This window comes from Triturus cristatus, chromosome 2_1 (genome assembly GCF_964204655.1).
Source record: "Triturus cristatus chromosome 2_1, aTriCri1.1, whole genome shotgun sequence".
NCBI lineage: Eukaryota > Metazoa > Chordata > Amphibia > Caudata > Salamandridae > Triturus > Triturus cristatus.
In genome coordinates, this window is record NC_140581.1 from 395,112,719 (window position 1) to 395,139,185 (window position 26,467).

Here is a 26,467-nt window from a genome sequence, read left to right on the forward strand (position 1 = left end):
TTTTGCGGCTGCCAGCAACCTGAACACTCACAACAAGGCCCCCTGAGTGCATTTAACATTCTGTGCTGCTCATGGGTCCCCACTTGCAGAGCCATCACAACACAGTTTGTTGTTTTTCTAGCACTCTACTGGGCTGTATCCTCAGAGGTGTGGACATTTTTTAATTATCTACTTGTCCATGGGACAAAATGCAATATAAAGACATACATTTTGAATCAGTGGCTGAAAACTAACTAGCGAGCGACTCGAGGCACAGCACGGATGCCACAACTGAGAGGATCCAGTGTGGCATCACATTAGCGCGCTTGAACACAGAACTATTATCCTTCACAATTTATACTGAAGAGTCCCGCCCTGCGATCGACAGCGGGCACACACAAAGGTCCAGTGCCCATACAGGTTGCCCCCTCCTGTCCTGATGTAGATCCGCACAGCCAAGGATTTAAACCACCCTCAAGGCCACTAAGACGGGTCGAAACGTCGACACCCCCCATTTTTTTGACTAGGATACGTCACTTCCCCACGTGCTATACTAGAAATTACCTCTAGTTGAAATTGGAATTGTATGATTTAGACTGCATATTGTGAAACGTGACCAGGCCCTGTAGGACGGTGATTGAAAACCAGTCCAATGTTGAATCATGCTAAGCCTTCCTTTATCACCAATCTAAACTCTCTCTTCTCTCACGTACTCACCCTTTAGCACCCTTGCTACATGCACGTTCCCTCTGGAGCAACCTTTACTACAACAATTGTCAAAATTAAAAAACTGTATGGTTCACCATTTATTCGAAAATAAATGTATGGTGATTTAGATTTAGTTTTGTTGCACCCTTTCTACCGAACACAAGCTCACCTTTCAGCACCTGAATGACAAGGTCTAAGCCCTCCTGGCAGCCAATAAGGGTCTCTTGGAACTTAAAGCACCATCCAACTTCCCTGCCCTCTTTAGCACAGCCTCAGCGGACTGCTCCAACCCCAGCAGAGCCGCCATGGCCAGAACAGGTGAGAATCTGAGCCAAACGGGACCCGGCACGCCAGATAAGACGGCCCTCTCCAGCGCTACCCACGCAGGACTGCTGCTGGCCGTACCAGTAGATAAGCCTTGTAAATACAAACGCACTATCCTGCATGAGCATTCGTCACCACACTTTCGATTTATTTGGACAACTACACCAACGGAAAAAGAGAAAACAGACAACAAAACAGATGGAAGAAAGGATTTACCGTGCCTGAGCCTATTTTATATTGCATTCTTCTTAGAACCTAAAACAAGTTAAACTAGCTTTCCTATGGAGTTCCTTCTTGTATAATTGTGGCAATTAGCAAAAAAAAAAAAACATGCAGACAGTACGCTCTCAAAGACCCCTCTCCTTGCTCATCCCGGTTTTATTCTCTTTCTACCGCCTCTTTCCCCTACTTCCTGTGCTTGCAGAGCAAAAGTGTCCACTTTTCAACACTAGCCATGCAGACATTAGCTGCTAGGAAAACACTAAAGCGTGTTTTTAAAATCCCAACTGCAAGGAAAATAAATTGTACGTTCTGTAATTGGCATCCAGTACCATCACGCATACTACGGCATTATTAAATCAAGTGAGGGAGATTTGTGTAGCAGTCATAGGCAGACCATTGTTCTTGTGCGCACTTGTAATACATAAGAGCTATACCTGCCTACAGAAGTTACAACCAGTAGCAGAAGAAAAGTTGCATCTGACAGAACACCACCGGCCACGCACAGAGCCAATAGCTGTAGGGGCGGGGAGTGGGGACATCCCCGTTTATTTTGATTTAATATCTATTTGTCCGTCGGACAAAATAGATATTAAATCTTCTTGCCTGTGACAGAAATCAACATGTCTCGGGCATCGGGCGATATGAATTCCCCAGCCCTGATCCCACTGCAGTACATTGCTCCAGAACGAACTGATCACCTTTTTGTGCAATCCCTCCAAGCTAGACCATATGGGTTTCTATGAGCTCCTGCGAGCCGTGACCCGGGAGATAGTCCTTTGGCCTCCACATTGTAAGTCACACGCCCCCATGCCTCACGTTTTGCTCTGTCTAATTTTCTGCCATCTCTTCACTGAGTATTCTATAACAGGGTAATAATGAGCACCTAGCCCATTTTATCTCCAGCTGTCTTCCATGTGAGACATGCTCTATCCAGCTAATTATCTGAACTTGTCCTATTTTGCCATGCATCAGCCACCCCATTTAGGGTTGGTTGGAGCCAGGACATTGAGCGTGTAGCCTGTATTGCTCTACAGCTGCTCTCTTCCTCATAAATGTTCCACTCGGCATGCACATTCAACACTTAACCAGCTGTATATCTGTGTATATGTATGACTGCATGTTATATAGATTCTTTCTGTCCCACGTACTACTATAGGGTTTGGGCGCCACCTCAGGTAAGCCGCCACTTGCTCACCGAACTATGCAGGTAAGAATCACAATTGATAATCTGTATATTTTGTATAGTCACATTTGCAATGACAAAGTATGCATGTGGTACTTAATTTAAGGAGTGCGTGTGGAATGTGTTAAATTTTGTTCTTGTAACACTTGTCTCGTTTCAGGGACGAAGCTGACCAGCAGAACTCTTGATTGGTTCAAAAACCTACCTGCTGGTTGTATTCTTTTTTAGCAAAACCAAAGGGGATGATGGACGGAGTGTTGAACATTGCAAGCACTCACCCCCAGTCAACTGATCTGGGTTTAATCCATCATCATTCTTTATCTCATTCCGCCACCCCAGTACAGACATGGCGATATGCAAATTAGTCGGACGCTATGCCTCATGGGAACAGTCCAGCCCTAACTGCCAAGCCAGGTCTTCCCTGAAACGGATACAAGCATCCTGGGACCGATTTCTGGCTAATCAGCCGTCATCAGCCAGGCTAGCTTGAATCCAGTGGCAAAGTGAGCAAGGGACCCACGTCTGGGCATACCCTGCCAACTTAGGGCAAACAAAGCAAAGCATTTGTCACCCGAGTGGGACGGGTATGCTCAGACGTGAGTCCCGTGCTCTCCATGCCACTGGAATCAAGATATCCTGGCTGAAGAGGGGTGAAACCCCGAAACCGGTCCTAGGATGCTTGGTTCCAGTCCAGGGAGGACCGGGCTTGGCAGTTCGGGCTGGACTGTTCCCATGGGGCACTGGGTCATGACTGATTTGCATATGGCTGGGTTCAAACTGGAATGGCATGGTGAGCAAAAAACTATGGATTTAGGCCCAGATCTCTGTACTGGGGTGAATGTATGACATTGTTATGCATTCTGTCCATGAACTGTTGTTTTTGTATTCTTTTTTAACCACCAACTAGATTTGGTATGCGGGGTCAACTCACCTTACTTTGCACTTCCATTTGGTCCTGAAGAAAGCCAAGTCACCTCCACGGAGGGCATCACGGCTGAAACATGTCGACCAGTTATAGACCATGACAGGTAGAATACTCCAGCCATAGCACACACTATTTTTAATCCTGACCCCTGGATGTCACATTAAAAATTGTCCTGATATACCAGGTAGTTAGTTTTAACCTCACTTTCACTTTCCTTCCACACTCCCTCCAAGCCTGGCTCCTCTGAAGGTTTTAGAACACCTCTTTACCACATTAAAAAAACTTCCCTAAGCTCCTCAATCTCAGAGAGGGGGTTGTAGCCCGCACTGTGACTAGGTTCGCAGTGCAAGGAGGTTAGCCAACAATGAAGCATGCCACCCACAGGTGGGTGAGGGAAACTGTCCTTTGAAAAGGAATCCCCCTGCACTCCCCTTTTTCACTCTAGACCCAGGGGTGCTTTTTTGTGTTGCCCTATTTGATCAGACGGCAGTGTTGCCCCCCCCCCCGATGGTTGTTAACCGTCCTCAGGCCTATGTTGTGTGTACTAAACTAACATAAGCATTACAACATGAATGCCCCCAGTGTACTTCGAATGCCAACAATGTATAAAGAATTAACACCAGTGCTAACCATTACGGAGCACTAAGTTTCATTGTGCCAAGGATGCCCACAAGATGTGATAAATTATCATCATATATTTAGATTTAACATACTCACAGTTCAGGAAAAAAAAAAGGCCACTTGCAATCATGCCGAAGTTTATCAACTCATGAAGCCCCCTCTTTCTGGGTAAGAACAGATGAATATGAAACAAAAACCACTAGCACAGCAGAATAGGAGGTAATGCTTATAATGGATGTCAGTACAGAAAGCCATCTTTCGCCCCATTTCAGAAAGCGCTCATTTGTGGGTGCTGCATCTCTCTCCTGCAACAAGGTGCGCTAGAATGCCGTTTTTTTAGAGGGAGCAGAACTGCCCTAAGGTGATAGGTGAATAGATGAGTCCCCCTCCTAAGCATCATAAATACTGGCAGATTTGCGGACCTGGTAACCTGCATTCCTCCATTTGATGACTGAGCCCTCCGCAGACCAGTGTTAATGTGCCATAAGTTCAAGCAGGAGTAGGGTCACAAGGCACTTTCATGCCTCATTGGCAAGCGCAGAGGACTACAGTTCTAGAAACATAGGCTCCCAAATGGCCATCATACAAAGCAAACCACGTTGGGGAGCATAAAGATGATAAAGGAATACCGAGTCAGCAAAGGCTGTTGCAAAAAAAATTCTGCGACAATGGATGTGTTTGGTAACAAATGTGGAGGATCATATAATAGAAACTATCAACTTAGAAGAGCATTACTTAAATGACAACACTTTAATTATGAAATTATCAGAGACCCAAGACAGAAAAATTAGTTCATTTCTAATATTGTTGCTGTTGCTTTGGGACTATAACCTTATCTGCATCTTCTGCCAGTCAATTATGTCTAGCAGGGCCAGAGCATCAGTATAAATGCTGCAAATTCAGGACAAGTGGTAAACTGTGCTGGGGAACGCCAAAGAGGATTGCCTAGGGACCATGGCAACGGACCCACTCCTTTGCAGTACAGAGTTCCTGCTGGCAAGTTGGAAGCCTTGGTGGTGATGGCGAGCGGCTTTTCCTGCTCAGAGGTCCCTAATGCAGCTTCTATCCAAATGGCATGCAATGACAAATTTCTTTTTCCTCCGATGCAAGCATATCTCCTGAGAGGCAAAGTGCTGTTATTCAAGATGACGGACACCCCATTCACCAAATACTTGCCAAGTGGGCTGAACCAAAAATGCAATTGACACTTACAGCAAGCATATAATGGATAACTCAAAGCCCTTCTCTTACTGTTGCAGCGGCCATGCCAAAAATATAAAATTAAAAATAAAAACGGATCGGAAATTCTCAGTACTGTTCATAAGACAGTTGAAACTTGTTGTCCTTACCCAATAATAACAGCATGTACAAAAGTACAATCAAATACTGAATAGCAAACCTACTATTTTTGAGTGCTCCTAATGTACAAGCATTCCATAGGGTATTCATAATTTCACACCAACAATAAATGATCACCCAGTAATGACAAGAGTGCAGTGCACAGAAACCCAGGAACAAACTACTTCTATTGCGTATATAGTTCTGCCTGCTGAAAACTAGAATATACATATACTTCTTAGCTTACCTTTTTAGCTTTTTCTAACAACTTCACAGTCATGTTACCAGTTCCAGGGCCAACTTCAAGTACAACGTCTGTCGGTCTTAATGCAGCCTAAACAGTAAAATCGGTACGTTATGAAATTGGTTTCTGGTTATATTCAGTATTGAAAAACAAACCAATATGTGCAAGTTTATATTTCCAAATACAAGTAAACACTATGAAGCCTTCCAATGTGGTCATCAAGGTGGCACAAAAGAGTAGGAACCTTTAATTATCTAAACCCCTTTTTTGAGAGCTTTCATAAATGATGAAATGTCTGACAAGGTTTTACAGAAGCTGTTTTTAAAGATAATTTTATAATAATATCATGATCAGAATAAATTGCTGGTTACCCCATCTGTTAAAAAAATAGGATAGAATAAAAACAAAAATAATTGGTCACGTTAATAAAACTCTGAGGGAATAAAAATCAATTTGGTGATGAACTGACAATGTTTAAAGAATTCAGATAATAAGAGATAAAAGCTTTTGACACATTTAGCCCATCTCATGGCCTTTCCTGACCCCCTTTTCTTCAAGCCTTAAAACTTACCTGCCCATTAATATGTTTAAATAGCCATTGCAGATAATGGGTGTTACCGGGGTTCACACACAATTAGTCAGGACCCAATTTGGGCTGTGGCACATACCAAAACATTGGTTTCACCCAGAGGCCACCTGTTGTAAGGTAAGTATTCAAGTGATTGGTTTGTGCCGTCATAATCACATGGATTTGATAGGAAAACGAGTCCCAAATTCCGTATTGAGCGTGGTCTTTTCTTCTTTATTTGAAGACAAGTGAAAAAGCAATAGTGCCGCAGGAATATTCAGTCGTGCAGTGCGCTTTAACCCACCTGGAAACCGGCACTTCCTTACAACTTTAGACCTGAAAACAACCATAAACATAAAGAGAAAAACAAGCATTGGGATAGCCAATAGGTCTCGCTTTTGGGCCCTTATAAGTGTTTAGCCATGCAACAGTTGCATAACTAAATACTTATAAGGTCCCAAAAGCGGGACCTATTGGCTATGCCAATGCTTGTTTCTGTTTATTACTGCTCTGTAGTAATGGCGGCACCCGTGCTTTAGCTTAAACATCTTAAGCTAAAGTCGGGTGCAGAGATTGCTTCAAAAGTAAAGAATTGTCTATTTCTTTACTTTTGAAGCAATCTCAGCACCCGACTTTAGCCTAAGATGTAAAGCACGGGTGCCACCATTACTACATAGAAGTAATAAACAGGAAAAAAATAAACCTGGCTCACGGAGGACATCAAAGCAGCCGTGCGGCCACGAAAGAGATCGCGATCAAACATCAAAGCGGCCGCGAAAGTGAGGGGCGCGCGCCCACGCACATGCACTGTAGCTCAAGGCTACAGTGGTAGCACTTTTTTGAGCCCTCACAAAACGTCTCGTCAGACCAGCGCATGCGCTGGGTCAGGCGGGACCTAACAAGAGATAATCTGCCTGCTGGCCCTTGGGCAAAACACATGTCGGCTGTTCTTTTTTTTCACTTGTCTTCAAATAAAGAAGAAGAAAAGACCACTATAACCGAGTACTCTACTTCCTGAATACAGAATTTGAAATTCAATTACCCTGCAAATCTATATGATTGTGAGGACAGAAACCAATCACAAACGTGAATACTTTAATATGTTTAGTTTGTTCCGGAATTTTTTTGTAGGCGGGATTTAGGTGTTTGCTATACTGCTTATTTTTGTTAGAGCATCACTGTAACACTGATCTGAAAATTTGTTTTACTTCATTAATTTATTTACATTTTTTGAATGTTGAATAAATCCCTCATATCCCTTTTAAGTTTCAATGATTGTTTTATTAAGATTTTTCAACATACATAACTTGAGGTGGGCATACCCACTGTGGTAGAAACAAACAATACTTGCCTTCCACCATTGAAGCCCCCCCCCTCTCCACTTACATCATCTGCAGCAAACTGCGGGCCATTCTTTGTCTATGGAGTGTAGTGCCACCCATATAAGAGTAGTAGCGAGGGTAATTTTCTTACAGGTGAGTTTTGGAAAATGTATGTATATTTGATTTAAGGGAAGACAAAATGAAGTAGAGCAACAGTGAAAATTAGTCCATCTCAGGAATTTGACAACGGGAAATGTAGTGATGTGGAGATTACTGACGATGACTAAAAGAGACAATCATTTCAATAATACTAATCAAACACCCATCGCGGAATTAGGTGAAAACTACAATTCACTGTTGCCCTGGTGGTGGAAAACATCACACCATGTAAAACTGGGGTAAGGAAAATTGGCACAATAAGGGTGCAATATAATATGATACACTCCTGAATGATTCTGCTAGGAACGGACACTGGAAAAGAAGCCAAATGTCTAAATGTATCCATCTCCCTCATAAAAACATACCAAACTTACTCCCTTAAGAGGCATGATGTAGGAATAGGTGTGTCAATAGGATAACACGTATGATAACATGTTATCTTATCATATATGATATTAGGCACAAACATTTGATGTATTTATCAGAAAAATTTACGCGATTTGAGCAATGTGTAGCCCATGAGGAAATGTTCAAGGTGTAAAGGGTAGTGTTGAGGTAGGTGGTGCCATTATATGTGCATAGATGTGTGATAAGAAGTGAAAAAGTAAATGATAAATTTTGATTTTAGGTTAAGAGGTGTTTACAGAAATGTATATGTTGTATGCTACAACTATAATTTTGCTTGTTTTTAGCTACATAAAGCTATTGTAGTAAACATTCCTGAAGAAGGTGGCATAAAAAAAGGGAAACCACCGAAACGCTGCGTTAAAATATTATACATAAAAACTCTTATTGATGAAGTTTGTGTATTGATTTTTATGTCATAAAAAGATTTTTAATTGTGACCATTTTGAACTTTTGGATAATAATTGGAATTTAAAAGTGCAGGAACATTGATTATAGTGAAAATAATAGATAAGTGTATTTTTCTAAAGAATTCATGTAAATTGTTTATGTAGTGCACAACATAAAGTAAAAAACTTAGGGCTACCTGAAGTGGGTCTAGAACTATATTAGAATATTTGCTCTCATGCACCAGTGAGGGGGAATCTATATCGTTGTGTATTCAATGAGAGTCTGCACATATTCCGAGAGACTAGTGGTCGAAAGTTCCTTAGGTATTTCTCTGATACAGGTGTTTTTTTTTTTTTATCTCGCAATTCTATATTGAATCTTAAAAAAACATTCAAGTACAGTGCCCTGTGTGCAGGGAGAACTGTATACATTGGCTCCAGAAAGTGCCACAACTGCGTTCCAGGAGGTAGAAAGAGAAGTAAAAAGTAAAGAAAAAGGGAACAGCCCCCCTTAACCAACAAAGAGGGAAGTGCGTGATTATCAAGTTCGAGTCTTGTAATCCAATGAACCCATCGAAAAGGATAACGACAATAAAAAGTCACATTTCAGTGAACAATACAAAGGACACACTCAACAAACCCTCAAGTTGTTTTATGTTGATGATCCCCATCGGGTCACCCATATGCAAAGAGGGTGGGGCGGTCCCAGATTATCAACCCAAATTTCCCTACCCCTCCCTTGCAGCCTGCACAGCTCAGCCAGTGGCACAATAGCAAGGGTGAGCTGGAGTAGGGACAACGGACAGCCGTGCCTTGCACCCTAACATACATCCTATGAGTCCGACACGATGTAGACCTTCTGAACCAAAGCAGTACGGTTGGTATATAATAGACCGACCAATGCCTCTCACGAAGACCCCAACTGCATTTGGCTCATGACCGCACTCAGATAGGCCCAGCTGACGGTGTCAAATGCCTTTTCCAGGTCTACAGCCATCAGGCCTGCCTTGGCGTTTCAGTCCTCCGGGGGTAAACAGTACCGAATACAGGCGACGAAGGTTAAGGGAGGTGCTATGTTGTGGGATAAACTCACACTGTTTGGGATGAACCAACGTCAGCAAGATCATGCAAGTTATCAAGGCTCCAAGGGATTCAGGACGCACCAACCAAACCAACAGTCTGCCTGCCTTTCTCTCGCCCTCATGCACCCTGATGATATAATCTTTGTAGTTATGGCATCTGAGTCTCTCTAGAATGACACTGTACCACTCCTTGGCTTCTGCAAGTCGCATTCTCGATTCAGGGTCAGTGTCTACATGGTTGCCTATATCATGTATGAATCTGTCCAACACCACCAGTTCATGGTCGAGCTCCCTCCAGATGCCCACTGTCACACCCATGCAGGGCCCCCAAATGACCATCTTAAAGGTCTGCCACTCGACCAGGCATTCAGAGGCTGTACCTAAGTTATGCCCAAAATATTCCTATATGGTCTCCTGGAGGCCCTCTCAGTATAGGTTATCTTCCAGGGCACCGGCCAAATACACCCTGATAAGCCTCTTCATAGCTGACATTCCAAGATGCTCCTCAAAAGCCAGACGAAAAATCGCTTTTTGCATATTAACCAGAGGAATACACTTGCCTTCTATAAATAATAATCCAACTCCCACGTCCAATTCTCCTGAAATCTACCAGAATGGTAATAGCTCTGGAGAAATCAACTCCTTTCAAAGGGCCAACCTTCCATCACACAATTCCTTATCTGTTGCCATAATGTATCCTTCGTTTCACCCACTAAACCATAGGTCTTAAAACTGTGGGGCACCCCTTCAGACGTACCCTAGAGGTGCCCTCATGGTAGTGAAAGGTCCTTTGAGTACTGGCTTGTGATTTAGAAAATTCAGACAGAGCATAAACGCAATTACACACGCAGAGACCTGCAAGGGTAGGCTGGACAGATGTTTAAAAACACCATAGGTGCAAGTGCGCACACCGGCCTGCAATGGCAGGCTGGACACATGTTGAGGCACATCATTGGTGCAAGCGATCACACCAGCCTGCAAAGGCAGGCTTCTGACCTGTTTAAGAACATCAGGTAAGCACCACTTCCAAATGTGTGTAGTAAGGGCACACCCACTTTCACACTTCATTTACAGTGGGAAAGTGCCCTAAGGCCACTACAAGAGAATCAGCAAAACCCAGAAGAAAAAAGCAAAAAGTTTAGGGAAACACTACCTGAAGAGCTTATGGTCTAACAGCTCTCCACGCAGGACGTGGTACGCTTGAGCTGGTGCCTCCTTGCTTATGAACGTGATCCCGGCGACGCGATTCAAAACGCTCCTCTTGCAAATTAAAACAGTGCGCTTCAGCCAGTAACTCCATGCTATTGAGTTATCCCAAACTGGCCAAAGGTGGAAAAGAAAGGTAAGCCATTCTCCAGCAGCAGTAGTAGTTCATCGACTTATTACCAAAAGGTTCCTTGAAAGTATACACACACCTCCATAATCACATGTTGAAATCGAAGACGAGTCCATAAATGTAGATGATATTGTTCCTGTACCACTGTGATGAAAGATACACCTCTACAACTCGTTGCAAAGTGATAACATCCAGGATAAAGTTGACAGCTCTTAATTAGTGCAGCACAGCATCTGCTTTGAGCCAGGCAGTTAAAAGAGAAATTAGGGGGGCGTGGCTAAGCCGCGAAAGGAAATGGCCGCGATTTAGCGGAGCTCCGCCGACACTAACCTTTTCCCTGCATAAATCTGGTATATAATCCATCCCTTGTTTACGCTCTACCAACCGGAAGGGTTAGTGGCCAGACTGCGGCGCCTGCGGACCTCCGGTGGCGTACGGAGACGCAGATATCTACACTGCTGGGGAGCGGCCTGCTTCAATGGCGGAGACCGGGGCCTTGAGTGAGAGCCGCAGCCGCAGGAGAGAGATCCCGCGAGGAGCAGACGTGAAGAGAACCTGTCAGCTGGCGGAGCGGAGTTGGAGATCCGGGCCCGGTGGTCCAGGTACTCGCTCTAAGAGTGCTGCAGTGTTCAGAAGGAGCCAATACTGAGGAGTGGTGCGGAAAGTGCACTAGTAAAGGTGGCGGAGAGACGGAGCCACTCTGAGCGCAGGACGTGGCAGACTCAGCAGTCGGCCCGACTCCTTCAGGCACACGCATCGCCTGGGGGTTGCCCGTGAGTGTTTCTTCCCCTGCTTATCCCCCCTCCCGCGGGGTGGTTTTACTCGGACCGCGCCCGGGTGGTGGGGCTCGGGGAAGATTGGGGCCTTCAGCAGGAGCCATCAAAGCGAAAAGAAAGTGGCGGTGACTGAGTGAAGCATGCTGGGGCCTGCGTGAGGGAACGACCGCGGGAGGGAGTCTCCACGGGGACTGAAAGCTATTGAGAGGTAGCTGCTGGAGACTGCTGGATACTACCCCTGACAGACTAGTGATAACTGGTTTCAAGAAGTAAGTAAAATTGCGCAATCCACGCTGGTATAATTTCAGCGATCACCAAATCACGCAACTTCGACACAGCTGGGTGGCCGGTCCAGTGCAGAGCAATTCCTTGAGTCCCTGGTTGGCCGGGGCCCCCTCCCTTGTAACAGTCGGGCGACGGGGCTGGACAGCCTCCCGGGAACCGCCGTAGGGAGTACACATCACGGCCAACGGCGCAGATTAGTCACACCACGCAGCCTATTAGCGGCAGATGTTGCGCATGGGTGAGGTGCTTCCACCTGTCAAAGGATTCCCAGTGGAAGACGATCGCGTCGTGGCCCCGGAGGGGGGTCCCTACTCATCAGTGGGGTTCTAAACCTTAACTTTCCAGAGCGCTACGTGATGCTCCAACATGCCCTGACGCGGCCTCCCTTGAAATATGAAAACTCAGACATCTCCTTTTTCCCCAGACTTTACCCAGATGGTGCAGCGACAAAGACGCTCCTTCCTAGGAATCAAGAAGGCATTAAGAGAGAAGGGATACAAGTATGCCATGCTGTTCCCAGCCAGGCTTTGTGTGGAGGAAAAGGCCTGGTTTTTTGACAACCTGGAGATAGCGGGGGACTGGCTGGAGAATCGCTGACTCTATACTATGGAGATACTGTGGTGAGGTGGTTCTCGGGGGAGGGGGGCGGACGTGGGAGTTGGTGATTGGGGGGGTTGGACTCGGGCGATCACTGGAGCTATGGGCGAACATCACAACCTCAGCGAGTCAAGCTGATAATGTGAGGGGGGAATGATGATTCTTGTATGCCCACACGGTACAGGCCGCTCCAGTAAACAAGCAAAAGTAGTAAGGAACAATTTACCTGATCCGGTGGGGGGGAAAGGCCGGAGCCGGGGGAAGCAAACGTACCCCACTTTTCTTCTCTTAGTATCAGTTCGGGCGACAGGCACTCTGCAAGTTGGACTATGGGCAGTTTGGAGCCCAGAGGGCAGGGGTGCAGGGAGGGGGGGTGAATGGGAGGGGGGAGTTATTGGTTTTTATGTTTGACTTTTTTTAAGTGTTTGTTTGTTTAGCACCATCGCAGAAAGATAACAAGCAGAAGCGACTTCCATGGGTTAGGAATGATGAGTACACAACAGGAATCAGGGGCTAGAGTTCTCAGTTGGAACGTGAACGGTCTGGGAGATAAAAATCAAACGTGGCATGGTAAGCCACTTTATTAGGCAGCAAGCCCCAGATGTTACCCTCTTACAGGAAACACACTTGATTGGGAATAGATGTATGGCGTTACATAGGGGAGGCTATAAGTTGGTGGCACATGCAGGTTTCACCTCCGGTTCACGAGGAGTAGGCATACTAGTTAAAAACTAATTTCCTTTCACAGTACGGCCCACGTGGCCAGACACACGAGGTAGATATATTGGGGTCTCGGGTCGGTGGGAGGGGAAGACAGTCACATTTGTCTCAGTGTACGTACCACCTGGCCTTCAAAGCAATACTTTTAAGGACATCAGCACTATACTCCTATCACTCGCAGAAGGCTTACTGGTTATAGGAGGGGACTTTAATGCTGTGTTATCCGATACCCTTGACCGATACCCGCAGCGAGACCTCAGGACAGCTCAGATTTGGTTGACAAGCTTTCTTGAGTCAATGGGGCTGGTGGACGGTTGGAGGACACATAATCCATATAGGGCCCAAAACACTCACTTATCGGGAGCTCACCGTAGCCTATCATGCATTGACTACATTTTAGTCCCTGCAGCGCAAGCACACACTATTCCAGAGGTTCGTCACCTAGGCCGGGGAATTTCAGATCGTTCCCCGGTCTGGATGAAAGGGATACTGGGACAGTTGAATGCCGGGAGGGTTGCCCCCATTAACTCATGGTACCTGTAAGACCCCGACACACGTAAGAACATTGCCCGTGCTACAGACAATTACTTTCAGGAAAATGTGGGGACATTCGAGTAAGCTCAGACGATAGGGGAAGCCTACAAAACGGTCATTCGGGGTGAAACCCTTTCCCTAATTGCCGGGAGAAAGAAGGAAAGGCAGGCAGATCTCGTGCAAGCGGAGGTAGGAGTATTGCAAGCAGAAGAGGACGTAGCCCAAGCAGTAACGCCCGAAAGAATCCACCTCCTGAAGTTAAGACAAGACAAATTTAAAAGTATAGCAGAGGACAGGGCGCAGGGCAGAGAAACTATCTGTGATCTATGAGCATGGGGATAAGGCAGGAAAGCTAATAGCATGGTTGGACAGACGAGACTGGGCATCTCGCCTGGTGCCAGAGTTGCAGGACGAAGGCTCCATCCCCATAGTGGACCCACAAGCAATAGCGGACGCGTTTGGGGTGCATTATCAGACGGTTTACCACACAACGAGTAGATTCACAGAGGACGACAATAGCGAGCTGCTCAGGGACATTACGCTTGCCACCCTTTCAGATGAAAATAGAACATATTTAGAATCCCCGCTAACTGATGATGAAGTAGCACAGGCAATAAAGGGGATCAACTCACGGAAGGCGTCGGGTCCTAACGGCATTCCCATTGAATTGTACAAACTGAGGCCTGACAAGATCGCCCCTCCCCTCCCCCATCTCCACTCCATGTTTGCGGAAAGCAGAGACAAAGGAATACTACCATATGATCAGCAGCTAGCAAACATAGTAGTCATACATAAGGATGGCAAACCCAAAACTGATTGTGCGTCATACAGTCCTATATCACTGCTAAATGCGGAGCTTAAGATTCTCGCAAAATTGCTTGCAAGGCGCCTCATTAAAGTTATTAACACGTTAGTCCACCCTGATCAGTCAGGCTTCATGCCACACCGTAAAACGGCACTTAATCTATGCCGCCTACACGGAGTACTGGGCAGAGTATCGACCATACTTGAACCGGCTATATTGGTATCCCTAGATGCTACCATGGCCTTTGATATGGTCGAATGGCCATACCTCTTTGCGGTGTTGGACAAATTGGGGTTTGGTTCCTCATTTGTAAGCTGGGTCCGCCTACTGTATTCCGGTCCCATAGCCCGGGTGGTAGTGAACAACCGTAAATCTCCAGACTTCCAGCTGAGCCGGGGCACATGACAGGGATGTCCGTTATCCCCGCTCCTCTTTGCGCTGGCACTGGAACCCCTGGCGGCTTGGATTCGGCAGGATCAAGTAATTCGGGGAATGCGATGGGCCCAAGGCTGGGAGGACAAGATTTTGCTATACGCTGACAACGTCCTTCTTTATATGACTTCTCCAGGAGCCTCATTGATTGGTCTCTTCGATCTCCTCGCAATCTTCGGGAAATTTTTAGGCTTTACCATAAACTGGACGAAGTCAGTTGTCTATGTCCTCCGGGGAGGTCCACCCACTGTACCAAGGAACTGCCCGATCTGGATAGCGGCGGAGGGCTTCCGATACCATGGCATCTATGTAATGCTGAGTCCAGAATGCCGTTTCATCCAGAATCTGGAACCACCTATTCGAAGGCTAAAAAGCGATGTCCAACATTGGAAATCCCTTCCCCTATCCTTGTTGGGTAGAGCGTCCCTTTTCAAGATGATGGCCTTTTCCTGCTTTCTGTATGCGCTTCAGAATGCGATGGACCCAGTCCCTGTGTCCTATTTTAAAGAAATAGAAAACCTGCAAAGAGAACTCCTTTGGGACGGCAGGCCCCGAATTGCATTTTCTAAGTTGGCGCTTAATTGGTATGACGGGGGCATCAGTCTCCCAGACATCAAGAAATATTACTGGGCGTCTCATCTCGCGGCAAACAACCATGGGGTCTATGGTCGTCCGGATGATCCCGGATACACCATGGACAGGTGGTTACTCCCAGGGGGAGATTACAACAGAGCGTTATAGGCCAAACCTCATAGATTCCCTCTCACCGGACCAACGGCACACTCAGTCCACGTTTGGCATGCGGCCAACAAACAACTAGGATAGGATGATAAATTCACACTGGCTACTCCACTATGGAGTTCCGAGAGATTGGGGAACCTGTGGAAAACCAAGGGGTTCAACAAATGGGACCTTATCGCAAATTAAGGATGTCTAGTGGGCGGGGACGGTTATCCCTTTCGCCACTCTTAAACAGCAATATAGTCTGGCGGACACTGATTATCATCGATACCTCCAAATACGACACGCCCTACACACCCAGGCAACCTGGAACAATACGCTTCAGGAAGCCTCCCCCTTAGAAGACAGAATACTTGATGGCAATCTCCCGGAGAAGGCTTATCTATAAAAAGCTGGTTAACAACATGTAAGACCCGCTACAAGCCTTGAAGGAGAAATGGGTCAGAGGTTGGTTGGAGCTAGATGAGGACGACTGGCAGGGGGCAGTTTCCTCCCCGCAGGAGGTTGCCATCCAGGCCAGGCTGAGACTGGTACAACTCAAAATATTGCATAGGATCTACATTACAGGGCCTGGCTTGGTGCGAATGGGTAAGGCGGAGAATGACGGGTGCAGAAGGGGGTGCGGGGAAACTGGGACATTTATACACATCCTGTGGAATTGCCAACGCATAGAATAATACTGGGGAGCCATACACTGAACGCTACGGGAAGTCCTCCATACAGACATACAGCCAGAAGCTCGAAGGTGTCTCCTCAATGTTTGGGAGCCGACAGATCTTAACACATACGCTACACAATGGACAACCCTGACATACAGGATAGCAAAAAGAAATATAGCACAACAATGGGGGGAGGGGGGGGAAGAGAGGGGGGGGGCGGGTCAATCACCCAAACAGAGCAAGTGGACAGAAGACCTGGACTGGTGCATGTTCAGGGAGAATTCAGTCTATGTCGCAAGAGGGTGTCCCAGTAAGTGGGGAAAGGTATGTGGGGCATGGAATCAATATAGAGGGGATATCTGCACTCCACCTACTCCCCAGACGGATACTGAAACTCTGGAATCCCTTTGAATTCTCTTATTCTGTAAATGTGACCTGATATATGATGTTGATGACTGGAACTACGTAATTATGATGTCGCTTACAGATATTTTGTGATGGTGAAGTTATGTTGAAATTGTTTAATAAAAAGAAAAAAAAAAAAAGAAAAAAAAGAGAAATTAATCCAAATATTCTACAAGGGAACCGTGGAGTTTCTCAATTAAACATTAACATAAAACACAAACCACAATAACTAATTGACAGTAAACTCATTACAACAATTACTATGTGCATACACTATCACAAAGGAAAATGGCTTATATTAATATTAGCAAAAGCGATGTTTTGTTGATATGTTTGTAAATGGAAATTGGAAATAAAACTGAGTAATTACAAACAATGGTATGTACTCATAATTAGTGAGTGAATAAAAATATCGACAAAAAGTGAGTGATGGCGAAATTCTGAGCAGGTGAATAGGTAATGGGATGAATGAGTGATATCGCAAACTCGAACAATCTTTAAGTGCTGTAGAATAATGGGGCACAATGGTAACAATTCTTGGTGGGCATTCTTGGCACAGAGGGACCAGTTCCAGGTATAATGCATGCACTAGTATATTATTAATTCTTGACATTTTGCTCAGACCTTTACTACAGCCGTCTGGGATCGCATGCTCTTTGTTTGGTGAAACCGGTCTAAATCCATCCATTCATGCGCTTCCCAATTCATTGAGCCGGCCATCAATGCAGTCATACAAGCATTCATCCATACAAGACTTAATTCACACTGTAAGTTATCCATGCAGTCGATCATTCAGTCATGCCGTCGATCATGCAGTCAATCGCCTGTTAACCAATTATCACATTCACCCCCACCCACATAACCCGACACATGCTTGCCATTAAATAACTTTCACTTATACAGCCAGAACTAATAGCTTTGAGAATGCTGGTTTACAGTTTTTCCTTACATTCCGAAGTTGTAATCAATGACAGGTTTTGATCTTTTAGTCAGTCCCATATTGCAGCAATTAAGTGAATGGATGCATAAGAAGCATTGGTATGTTAGTATGTTATAGGAACTTATAAAGCTCAACTGTTACCTGAAGGTGTCCTGGCGCTAGCTGCTATCCCCTGGCTAGATAAGGGGTAGACCACAATTACAGGTTAAAAAGCCAGGTTTGTTATCCCTTCCTAAATGTCAGGAGGTCCGTGGTGTTTCTCAGGTAAAAAAGGAAGGTCATTCCAGGCTTTTGCAGCATGCATAATAAAGCTTTTTCCACCCCATGAGGCTTTTTTTGTGGGTGGTACTACCCCCAGCTTGGCACCCAGGGAACGCAGGGTTCTTTTAGGCAAGTACCACTTGTGAGAAAGTGGTTCTGTATATACTGTTCCTTAATAGAGCCCACAGTCCCCCAGAGTTTGACAGAGGTTAAAGTTAGGTATAACCTTACTCTCTAAAGTGGTAGCTTGGTCGAGCAGTAAGGCAGTACCAGAGGACAGTGTAAAGCATTTGTTGTACACACTCAATCAGCAAATGGTTTCACACACTCAATAACTGAACTCTAGGCCAATGGTTTATATATAAAAAAATATATGCTTGTTTTATTTTAGAACCAACACTTGGAGTTAAAATATACTTTCTCAACAGTAGATGTTTCATATAAATACTTTTGCAATATTCAATAGACTTTAGTAAACAGTTACAAGTGGTTGCAGTAGGCAACTCTATTTTTAAACACAACAACACATTGAGCTCAATGGTAAATTCAAGTTATTTGCAACAGATTACTTTTTAGATTACTTTTGGAATTCCAGGACTGGATCCTAGATTCAGTCCTGGGTCAGTTCTCAGAATCAAGTGATGAAAGTCGACTTAAGTACTGTAATGATTTTTTACTAATATTTAGCTATTTTAAAAGTTGACACTTAGAAAATATTTCAGAGAAAACAGTCAATGATTCCCTATGGAAGAAAATGCAGGTTACAGGTACAGTATGTTCTCGTTACTTTTGTAATCCAGTACTGGGTGCCTAGACTCAGTACTGGGACCTTTATCCAAAACAGGTAAGCAATTACGTTTTCAGATATTATACGATTTTTGAAGAATATTTAAAGATTGCAGGAATCGACACTTAAAAGAAATTTCAAAGAAAAAGTCAATGGTTTCCTATGGAAGAAAATTGAGTTAAGGGTAAGTACAGTTGTAGAGATTTTTCAGAGTCAGTGCTGGGCACCAAGATCCAGCACTGGGAGCTCACATAAGAACAGGTGAGTAAATTCGTTTTTGTCACTCGGCTGATTTTTGGTGAATATTTGAAGATTTGAAAAGTCCACACTTAGAAGAAATTTCAGGAAAAAGCCAGTCAATGTTACCCTATGAGGAAAATAGAGTTTGCGGTTTAAGGGTAAGTACTCGACTGGCAGAGTTGAGGTTCTGGGCACAGACTCAGGGGTCTCCCAGGGTCAGGTAGGTACAGTTGGTTCACCCTCAACGGCTCTAGGGCGGCCGGGTGCAGAGAGAGTTAGGCCCAATGTTATCCTACGAGGGATAGGGGGGCCTTGTTTGGTGGCTGCTGACTGGCAAGCCACGCGGCTGTGGGAGCTGGGCTCCTGGTCACTTACTCAGGGCAAGTGGGGAAGTAGGAAGGAGTAGAGTTTTCACTGCCAGGGCCACTCGGGCGGCTGGGTGCAGAGTGCTTTTGAGTCTTCGGGCGCTCAATGGATTTCAATGGGAAATCTCCGGTTAGGAAAAAGACTGCAAGCTCGGGGACGAGGACTTTTCAGGTGCCACCACCACTTCGAGAGGTAAATTAGGTAGTTGGAGGATGGGTAGGTACCCCGGGATTGGGCACAGGGGGCTGTGCGGCGTCGCGTGCAGGGGTGCCTTTAGGTGTCGGGAAATCTTACCCTCTGTTGATCGCGGTTGGGGGGACACCTGGTTCTGAGGCTGCAGGCTTCTTCAGGAATGTCGAGGGAGGTCCTTGGGTGCCGGACTCGGGGTCACAGTCGCCGTGGGGTCGTCCTCAGGGTCTTTGTTCACTCCGGCACTGACCAGGCTTGGCTGGTGCAGTGTGCGCTGGGTTCGCGGCTCCAGGCTGCTGCCAGGGGTTAGAGATAGGTTTCGAGTAGAGCCTCTACTCATGGGAGTCCCAGGGGCTTAGAGCCAAAAGGTAGCCAGGTCCTCCGGGGTTGGTAAGGTTGCTAGCCAAAAGAGATGCCGGGCTGGGGCAGGAGCAGGTTCGAGGGTCGACAGGCCGGTAGGGCTGGGGCCAAAGCAGTTGGTGTCTTCCTCTTTTCAGCAGCTGCAGGGCAGGTCTTCTTTCTTCTTGCTCTTCGTAGTTTGCAATCTGGAATCTGGGGATGGAAGGTTCAGGGTGCCCCTAAATGCTAGATTTAGGGGCGTTACGGGTAGGTGAAGGGCCGGGACCACTGGGTCCCCGTCCTGGGGTGGGTACACCTCCTATCCTGCCTCTCTCCTGTGGGAGGGGGGGCAGTAGCCTAGTCCTGATAGGGTAGGGCTCCCCATCTTCAAGATGGCGAGAGCCCGGAGATGTGCTTCACCTTGCCTCCCCCACCTGAGGGGTGGGGTTGGCAGGCTGGCACATCCCCTGTCCTTATTTGGGGTTTCCGGACAAAGCTTCCCGCCAGAGTGGGGGGTTGCAGGGGCCTGGGGAAGCTCACAGAGGCGGCATGCCTTTGAAGCTTCCCCCTGCCCATCCTGGGGGAGGAGATTTAGCACCTCGCCCAGGATGTGCATTGTTGCAGGACCAGGAGAGCAGGGGCTCTCCTACCCAGGGGTCCAGCAACATGTCTGCTGGGTGGCAGCCTAGGCAGCCTCAGAGCAGACGTGGATTTGTAGGTTAGGTTCGAGGGGGCACCTCTAAGATGCCCTCTGGGGTGCTGGGTACATTAAATCCCACACTGGCATCAGTGTGAGTTTAATGTGCTGAGAAGTTTGATACCAAACTTCCCAGTCTTTAGTGTTGCCATTACGGTGCTGTGGAGCTCGTGTTTGACGAGCTCCCAGCACCATGTACTCTTTAAATGGCAGCACTGCACTTACAGGGCTCAGGAATGGACCTGGGCACTGTAGGGGCACAGGGCTCTTGCTCCTGTGCCCACACCATTGGCATAAGGCACCCAGCTAGAGGGGTGACTGATGTATGCCATGGCAGTGTATGTGATGGGCATAGCACACAGGGATGTGTGCCATGTCGACTTTGTTTTTGTCTTGCACCCAAACACTGAGCCTGCAAATGCAGTGTGTATGTGTAAGGGTACAGGGCCTCTAAGAGTGGCACAAGGAGAGCTGCAGCTCTTAAGAGGCCTTCCTGGGTCACAAAGCCCTGGGTACTTAGGGTACCATTTACCACGGGCTGACATGTGGCCAAGGTTTGCCAATTTGGGTTTGGTTTGTTTTAGGGAAGGAACATAGGCCCTGGGCACCTGATTGGCAGGAGTCCAGGGCACACTCAGTCAAAGTACATTCAGCAATTCAGCAAAAAGTGGGGGCATACCATGCAAGAAAGATGGCACTTTCTCACACCACTGCAGATGCTGTCTCCGATAATCTGTGCCTGTGCCTTGGAGAGCCTTGGTAAATGCATTAGTTTCCCCTATGTGATTAATATGTTGGGTTGTTGTTGTAAATTTTAGCTTGGTGAGCAGTTGTGCAATATAAGTTACTGCAACTTCGTAAAAGTGTTTGTTGGGAAAGGCACTATGTGCAGTAACAGCGTTTTTCACACAAATATAGATTTACTGTGCGCTGTGGCTGCTATATCCATCTCAGTGCTAAGGCCATAGGGCTTTTCGAGATTGTAATGCCCTTCACATTTTTGGTTCCGATCTACTGTGTGGCCTCCTACGCCTAGGCGCACAAGGAAGGCCGGGGCCAGGTGCAGTAAGCCAGGGCTGTCTGCTGTCCTACATTATTGAAAAGTGAATATGCGATGTCTCACTATTGCCTGCCGCCTAGCCTACCTCTGGAGGCATCCCCCTGACTCTCACCTCCAAAGAATCCGCGTGCTCTGTGACTAGCAGGACGAGCCCCAGCCGCCTGCTCGATTTAAGGCAGGCAGTGTCGTCGTTGGGCGCAGCTCTTCACAGAGCGCTTCCCCGCTAAACACTCACTTCAACCATCCAAGGAGTGCCACTGAGGCTGCGGGCCTCATTAATAATGGATCCATGGCTATCAGTAGATTTAGACAACTCCTATTTAGAACCCTCTTCAGAAGAGAGGCCGAGTTCTTTTCAGGCACGCTAGCTTTGTTTTGTCACGGCCTTGAAGTAGACATTACTTCCCGCTGTCTTGAGGAAGCCAGAGGAGGTGAAGTGATATCAGAGCACCTCCCTCCCGCCTCGCCCGTCCCCGCTCTGGAGTGTTGCTTGACTGATGTGGTTCTTTGCCTCTTAACATCATCTCACATTGCATGTTTTGTAGTTCACAACAAAAAGGCGTCTGCCAGCGACACGGGTAGATGGCGGCAGTAACTTCACAGCTCTCATGCAACGGGCGCTTTCATCGCCGCCGACTTCGTGGCCTCAGATTCAGCGAGAACGGCAGCATGAAGTCAGCACACAAAGGGACGGAGGCGCTGTAAAAGAACGATGGCATTTCCAAGGAAACAAACGATGTATAATTTCACAACTGATCCAAGCTGTCACAAAAGAACAAGAATCCCGGAACACCTGGCTAAATTGAAAGCACGCCGCCATGTACGCGTAGGCGCAAAAAAGCGTGCGCGTGTTAACATCCCTACGCTAATTAAAGTAAACAAAGATGGCGTCGGGCTGTCCACATGCACGTGCATTATTTTGTCTGTACGCGTGCATGTTTAGCTTTTGTGGATGGCGAGAGCAGCCATCTTTGTCCATCTGTACGCGCGTGCATTCAGCTTTGGCTGAATCGATTGCATAAGGTCCTCGTGTGGCGAGTGCAGCGCATGCGTGGCTTTCGCCAGGCGAGACCTAAAAATAGATGCAAGGGCAAGGGGGCAGGGATGTCATAAGAGTGTGATGAAGAGAAGTCGAAAGCAAAAAGAAAGAGAAAGAGTGACAGAAAGAGAGAGGACGCAGAATGAGCAAGTCTCTAGTGTTCATAACTTCTAGCAATGTATATTAACATGGGAAAAAACGCCCTCTGTGTTTCTCAGCACTGTTACCAACACCTAATATTGCAGCATACTCAGCAAAGATTATGTTAGCTTACAGAAGCACTGGGGAAGTAAGGCGAAAGCAGAAAACCTTCTGCAAGGGGAAATAAACACCTTCAGGCGTACGGCTGATTGGACTTGGAGCATATTCTGGGTTCCGTTTTTGAAAGCACAGGACTGATTTCACAGTTCAGATTGGGCCGAGCAAGAACATCCAAGATATAACAAGCATTTGCAATGTAATAGGTCTCGCATTTGCAAGAGTTTGAGCTATTAGCATTGTAAATGACAGTGTCTTCTAAGCAAAGACTATAAGCACAAAGTGCATGTTTACGCACCGCTTGCAGGTTTTCAAAACACATCAATAAAAGGCATTGTCATTTACAATGCCAATAGATCAAACTTTTGTAAATGTGAGACCTATTCCATTGCAAATGCTTGTTTTTTGTTGTGAGCTCTGTAGCCCCCGCATCCCTACATTAGCCAGACAGCGCCAATACTCTCTGTAACAAACCCTCAAGAGATGGTCGGTGCCACATTCTAAGTGGGAACCCCGAAATCGACGGACGATGTAACCAGATGCTGGAATCTGAATGCCGAGCAGCAGTAGCGACACACAGAAAAGCCTGCACTCTGTATAGCAGCCAGGCAGGGCAAGACACAGAGGAATACGAATAAAACTACAATAGGGAAAAGGAATTCAATTTCGGAAGGCAAGAGCGAAAAATTAGGTAACGGAAGGGCTCTTGCAAATGGTAACAAAAGACTCAGCAAAGCGCGAAAGAAACCTAATGATCATAATAGTAGCTACAATCAAACATGACTTGCAGAGGACCCATACAGTTATAATAAAGGGGGTCAGAAGGCTGAACAGGAAAACACTAAAGTACCATGGCAATGCTGCTTTCTTGAAGAGTTACATGATATTAAAAAACAAAACATTGGAGACACGCCCACGGGGGAACATGGCGGCTAGCTAGCGAGCTGGCCGAGAGTCGCTCTTCAGCACCCGCATCGTAATGGACCAAATTTGTGCGATTAGCCTCTTTGCATGCTTACGAAACCACCTACCTTCTTTCTTTTGTTCTCTCTCGGGATCGCACTCGCTGGTGTTTGTTCGGCAGTGGGACGGCAGCAAATGTTACCGGTAATGGTTGCGGGCAGCGGGCTTTTGCTCTGAGTTTACTCCTCTTTTTTTCTTTTCCCCAGTTTGGGGGAGTTTGGGGCTGGATGTGTGTTGGCCCTGCAAGTTTTAGGGCGGCTGGCGAGCTCGGAGAATCTCGAGCTGCACTCTGCACCTTCCCCCGCCTCGGTGAGGCCAGTTTCAGCTTCGAGTTTACACAGGGCAGAACCAGCACAAGTGGTCCAGTGGAGATTCATGGTGAGTCGAGGGAGCAGAGAGTGAGACGGCCGCAAGTGACAGAGAGCTGATAGAGCAAACAAAGCTGACTAAGGAGGTAAGCCAAAAGCATGGCATGAGTACAGCGTGCATGGATACAGTTTCCCCGCCTCTAATGAATATAATACTGATGGGTAAAGGGAGTGAGTTAGAGAGTGAGCCGGCAAGACTTCCTAAGGGGAAAGACTCAGTGGAAAAAACAGTGGAAAAAACAGACAGGGAAGCAATACTGGGCAAAAGATATAAACTACGATCTAGTAACTTTCTTGGTAAGGCAGTCGTTTCCCTGATAGAGGCACAAGTAGGACAACGATTAGCCCTCCTGTTAGGTAAAAAGAAGAACAGAAACCTCCTTACTAAGATAGGGAAGAGCACTCCTGTAAGAGAAAGGAAAAAGAGATCAGTCCCAGTAACCCCCAGTGACCGCATCACTAAAGTCTTACTTCAAGCTAAATTCACAGGGTAATATACAGTGCAACATGGAACCTCTCACAGAGGCAGAGGTTGTGTCACAAAATATTCTAACCACACATTTAGCTACTTCTCCAGCTAGTTCTGACCCCCGAGTGATTCAATTATCTCTTCCAACCCAGAACCTGGGGATCCTAAAATGGCAGAAAGCCAGTTAAAGAGAATGGTAAAGAAATTTCAACCCTAGAAGCTGTGAAGGGCCTACTGAGTCAGCTCTCCCTAGAGATAAAAGATCACTTCGCTACTTCAGAAGCCAATCAGAAAAAGATCCAAGATACATGTAGTAGCTTGGAGGAAAACCTATCAGTATTAACAAAACGCACCGAGGATTTGGAAAATAAAGTTTTAGAACTAGGGAAAGATATACAAGATCACTCTCACGAACTGGATAGGCTTAAGTCAAGGGAAAATGACTTATCGGACAGATTAGAAAGAATGGAAAATAACCCAAGACGGAACAATGCCCGGATTCTTGATATAAAGGAGGGTGCCGAGGGGGAAAATATTAAAACCTTTGTGGTGGAGATCATGTCTAAATCCTTCCCTCAAGTCGCCTCTACCTATGTTTGGGACACGGAAATCCAGCGAGTGCATCAGGACTCTTTCAGGCTTAACCCTGGTCAGAAGAAGCCTGGGAAAATTCTGGTGTACATACAATCGTATTCCCTCAAAGAAAAACTTTTAGAGGCTGCTCTAAAACTGAAAACTATTCAGGTTCAGGATATCTCCTTTAAAATAAGGTCCGATTTATCTAGAGTCACAGAAGACAGAAGGTGGGAGCTGGGCAAACGGATGGATCCCCTGAGACAACTGGGCGCCCATGTTCAGTTAAGGTTCCCAGCATACCTTAAAGTGATGAGGGTCAATAAAATGTACAACTTTCACTCCCCTAAGGAGGTTGATGAGTTTCTGTTAAGCAGCAAGGAAAGCAATTAGCTGAGTGAGTCTATAAGAAATAAAATAGAATAAGTCGACTTGATATGGAGAGGTTAGTGCTTATGATCTGAAAGATAATGAAGGCGGGTGTTGGACTGCGGCTCGAATTGGTGTCAGCCAATAGGTAGTCAGGGAGGGTTTCCAGGGGAGGAGGGGGGAAGGGAAGGGGGCACAGGGATGGTGGAGGGGAGTATGGGGATAAAAAGAAAAAAATTGGAAAAGAATTTGCTTTCGATATATCCGACATTACTGAGAGTAGAAGAATTAGGAAGACTGAAGATGGGGGATAGGAATATAGTTCCAGAAGGGAGCGTCTGGGCATACTATGTTGGAATGTAAATAGACTTAGAGTTAAAAGGAGACAGCGATTGGTTTTAGAATATTTGAAAAACACCTCCACTAACATTCTCTTGCTCCAGGAGACTCATCTTCGGAAGTTAGAGTGCTTAGCATTATTTATTAGGCAGAAATGGGTGAATATGGTGATAGCTACAGATCATCAATGTTGCTTTAAAGAAGTTGCAATAGTTATCAAAGAAAACTCTGGAATAGAATTGGGTAAAACGCAGGTGGACACTAAAGGGCGCTGGGTGGTTGCGGAAATAAAAACTTGTACTAGTAGCTATACACTGACTAGCTATTACGGTACAAATGAGGATGAGGTTACTTTCCTGAATAGTCTTTGCTCTTCTTTGCTCGAGTTTGAGGCTCCATTGATAAATTGGTGGGGATTTTAATGTATTACTAAACAACAAGTTGGATAGAT

The 26,467-nt window shown here is 46.1% G+C and overlaps 1 protein-coding gene across 1 annotated transcript in view; it reads right to left on the reverse strand.

The window, feature by feature from the left end:
- DIMT1 (DIM1 rRNA methyltransferase and ribosome maturation factor) overlaps positions 1-26,467 on the reverse strand; it is a 177,012-nt gene that overhangs the window by 120,087 nt on the left and 30,458 nt on the right. The window contains exon 3 of the mRNA XM_085631601.1: positions 5,548-5,634. Coding sequence (XP_085487727.1) covers positions 5,548-5,634 — 87 coding nt within the window. The remainder of the gene's footprint in view (positions 1-5,547; positions 5,635-26,467) is intronic.